This window comes from Mastomys coucha, chromosome X (assembly GCF_008632895.1).
Source record: "Mastomys coucha isolate ucsf_1 chromosome X, UCSF_Mcou_1, whole genome shotgun sequence".
Taxonomy (NCBI): Eukaryota; Metazoa; Chordata; class Mammalia; order Rodentia; family Muridae; genus Mastomys; species Mastomys coucha.
In genome coordinates, this window is record NC_045030.1 from 14,280,189 (window position 1) to 14,284,351 (window position 4,163).

A 4,163-nucleotide genomic window follows, 5' to 3' on the forward strand; every position below is an offset into this window, starting at 1 on the left:
ACCTATATAGTAGGAGAGAACTGACTCCTGAAAGTTGTCCTCTATTCTCTACATGTACACTGTGGCAAACATGCTCTATATGCACAGATAATCACATACAAAGGAATCTTCATATTTGCTAAGAAGATAGCTCCTTCAGTAAAATGCTTGAAATGTAAGCACTTGAGTTTAGATTCCCAACACCCATATGAAAAGTAAAAAGCTGGGTGCAGTGGTGCACACCTGTAATCCTAACACTGGGAAGGCAGAGACAAGAGTAGATCGATCATTGGTGCTTTGCCGGTCTAGACAGTTGGTTAGGTCTAGGTTTAGTTAGAGATTTGGTCTCAAAAAGTGAGGTGGAAAGCAATCAAGGGAAATAGATCAACCTCTGGCTTCTCCACCCATGCACGTGCACAGGTAAACACACAATCATGTATGTGTGCTACATATAAAACAATGCAGAGAGTGATTGACATTGACCTCTCTTCTCCATTTGTGTGCACAGATGTACATGTACATGCATACCTATATATTACGCCTGTCTCTCTCTGTCTCTCTCTCTGTCTCTCTCTCTGTCTCTCTCTCTCTCTCTCTCACACACACACACACACACACACACACACATCCCTGTGTGTTGAGAATGATGGTGCATGCCTGTAATCTCAGTACTTAGGGGGCTGAGGTAGAAGGAACAACAGTTTGAGACCAGTGCTGGTGTGATAATGTAGTAAAGTACTTACCATGTAAGCATGAAGACCTAAGTTTGCTCTCTAGCACCCATGTAGAAGGCTGGGTGTGGCAGCACAGGCTTATAAACTCAGCACTGGAGAAACACAGATAGGAAGATTCCAGGGGCTTATCAGCCACCTAGTCTAGACTAATTGGCATGCCCCAGGACCCAGGGAAAATCTCTGCCTCAAAACAAGTTTATAAAATAAGTAAGTGCATAAACAAATTGAATAGCTCCTAAAAACAACATCCTAGGTTGACCTGTGGCCTTCATTGTATGCCTTCTGCATACACATATACTAACACATACATGTATATTTTTACACACACAAATACACAGATTGTTCAAACAGTCTGGAGTATTTGATAAAACCCAGTCTCAAAAAAATTTTTTTGGCATCCATGTAGCAGTATGGTAGTACATGTCTATACTCTCAGCATATGGTAGACTGAGGCATGAGGATCAGGAATTTAAAGTCAGGCTGTGATACATGAAACCTGTTTCAAAAACCAAAACTAATTGTTTTTTTTTGTTGTTTGTTTGTTTTTTGTTTTTTGAGACAGGTTTCTCTGTGTAGCCTTGGCTGTCCTGGAACTCACTCTGTAGACCAGTCTGGCCTCGAATTCAGAAATCCGCCTGCCTCTGCCTCCCTAGTGCTGGGATTAAAGGCATGTACCACCACTGCCTAGCCTAATTCTTGTGTGTAAAACTCAGTAGAGCATGTGCTTAGCATATGTTCCATCTCAAGTATCAAAACAAGAAGGTGCTCTGTTGTCTTCTGTGATCTACGTATCATCCCTGTTGTTTGCATTTGTGTATTCAAACTGTGGTTGATACCTGTATAAAAGAATATGGTTTTCTCATAAACTATATTAAAGGGGTTTGTACGTGACAGTTTCTATGAGGTAGACCCAGGTACCCAGAAACAAACTGGAAGTTTCAGAGTGTTTACTGTTGCTCAGCTGTTTTAAGGACTGCGCAGATCATTTATTCACCCTCTGTGACATCCTCATAAAGCCGCTGCTGTAATGATAGCAGTTATATGGTTTGGGAACAAGGTTGTATAATGAATAACTGGTGAAGGTTTGGACTGAACTTGGGTTGTGACATGGTTCCTGACTCCAGATTCTTTATCTCTAAGCCTCTCAAAGTGATTATCATCCTCCCATGTCACACATGTCTTTATGTCTTGACTCTGTCTCTATCAGTATTGATAAAGAAGGTTGGCTTCCTACTTTGTCATCTGTAAAAGAGCCACTGCTAGGTGTGGTGGCTCATGCCCATGATCCCAGTGCTTGGGAGTTTGGGTCAGAAGGAGCACTGAGAGTTTGAGGCCTGCAGGCTACTTAGTGAGCTCCAGGCCAGCTTGGTATACAACATGAGACCCTGTTTCAAAAACAGAAGAAAACAGTAAGATAAAATAGAATTTTGTTGAGGAAGGTCAGAACTTCTACTCCTACGCAGCTCCCAGCAGCTCATCAAGTCTCACAGATTGGGATCTGACAACATTCTGGCCCTGAGCACCCTTAAAGACAAGGTAAAATGAATGACAGTGAAGGTAGTTGACATTGCTTTTCCTATTGCTGAGTAAACACATGACACTTGTTCTATTTCTTGACTCCTTCCCCCAACCTACCCTCCCTCCTACAGGAAGACACGACATGTCAACATTTTGCTGTTCATGGGTTTCATGACTCGGCCAGGGTTTGCCATCATCACACAGTGGTGTGAGGGTTCCAGCCTCTACCACCACCTACATGTGGCTGACACGCACTTTGACATGGTCCAGCTCATTGATGTGGCCCGGCAGACTGCCCAGGGCATGGAGTGAGCCTCACATCTTAGAGAGTTGGGGAGGTGGGAGGGAGAGCTGAAATAGTCTCCAAACAATTTACTACCCACTTCCATCTCCACAGCTACCTCCACGCCAAGAACATCATTCACCGAGACCTAAAGTCCAACAGTATCTACCTGTCCCTGGCTGGGATTGGGGGTGGGTATTAATCAGAGTGATAGTTTAAAGGGATAATTTTGGGGGTAAGATTCTGGAGGTGAAAAGGGAAGGGCCTATATCTATCTTATGGTTTCATGCCAGGTAACAGCTATACCTGGTGAAGGGCCTTTTAATGAAGGACCTTTGTTTAGGGGTCAGATGGTTCTTGTACTGTTGGGTACTCTGGTCAGGTGAGATGTAGTAGTTGTAGATGACATTACAGGGAGCTCATGGTCAGTGTCCCAGGCATGACAGCTTTAGGTGTCATCCAGAGGACTTGTTGGTTTTGGGTCACAATGGAACCAAGTGGGGTCCCATCAGTTGTGGATAGTATAAAATGGGGGTGGCTTCTGGCAAGAGACATAACTCACTAGAACAGGGGTTCTGAGAACCATCCAGTCAGGGTATGAGGGATAACTATTGGGATTCCTTGTAATGGCCCTTGACCCTGCTGGATATCTTCCTACATGAGGGGCTCACAGTCAAGATTGGTGACTTCGGCCTGGCCACAGTGAAGACACGGTGGAGTGGGGCCCAGCCTTTAGAGCAGCCCTCAGGGTCTGTGCTATGGATGGTAAGTTGGGCCAGGCTAGATGGGGAGCAATGGGAGATGTGGTCTTTTGGATTGGGATATGCCGGGCAAAGTGGGGTTGCCTGTGCCAGGTGGGGGTATCTGGACTGGCCATGTTTTACTTCGCATGGGTGTCATTGAGTTGTCCTCAGTGTAATAGGATCTGATACTGTGAACTAGTCATTTTTTGTCCTTCATGGTCCCCCTGCCCTGTCTGGCCTACTGAAGGCAGCTGAGGTGATCCGTATGCAGGACCCGAACCCCTACAGCTTCCAGTCGGATGTCTATGCCTATGGTGTTGTACTCTATGAGCTAATGACCGGCTCACTGCCCTACAGCCACATTGGCAGCCGTGACCAGGTGAGCCTCATAATTTAACCCCCAGTTCTCAGGGCTTCACAGTCTAGGTCCCCTTACTTGTGCAGACTGTTAATAGTCCCCCCCTACCCCCAAGCCTAGGATTTTTCTGGATGAAAAGTCCTAGAATCTGTCTTTTAGATATCTCATACTCCCATCCTCTTCACACATCCACAAACCCCTGAGCCAGAACCCTTAAAATCCAGATTTCTTTGACTCCCTATATTCAGAATGCTCCTAGATCCCCAAACTCTTCATTATCCCCCTGAACCCTTCAATATTTACAGTCTCCTACTGTGGATGCTGAAAATATCCTGAATGCCCAACACTCAGGCCCTTTGTGCTTCTCAAATACCCATAGTCACCCCGAATTTGGGGTCCTGGAATCCATAACACTTTAGGTCTTAGATTCTCACAATTCTCCAAATTTAAAATCTAGAACCTTCCCTGTTCTTAGATACCAGGTCCAGATATCAAGTATTTGAGCTTTGAGTAGTTTACATAGACTTATTTATGCCCCAGATCCCTAC

At 44.9% G+C, this 4,163-nt stretch overlaps 1 protein-coding gene across 1 annotated transcript in view; it reads left to right on the plus strand.

The window, feature by feature from the left end:
- Araf (A-Raf proto-oncogene, serine/threonine kinase) overlaps positions 1 to 4,163 on the plus strand; it is a 12,479-nt gene that overhangs the window by 7,249 nt on the left and 1,067 nt on the right. The window contains exons 11-14 of the mRNA XM_031345986.1: positions 2,363 to 2,539; positions 2,629 to 2,675; positions 3,161 to 3,279; positions 3,505 to 3,636. Of these exons, the coding sequence (XP_031201846.1) occupies positions 2,363 to 2,539; positions 2,629 to 2,675; positions 3,161 to 3,279; positions 3,505 to 3,636 (475 nt within the window). The remainder of the gene's footprint in view (positions 1 to 2,362; positions 2,540 to 2,628; positions 2,676 to 3,160; positions 3,280 to 3,504; positions 3,637 to 4,163) is intronic.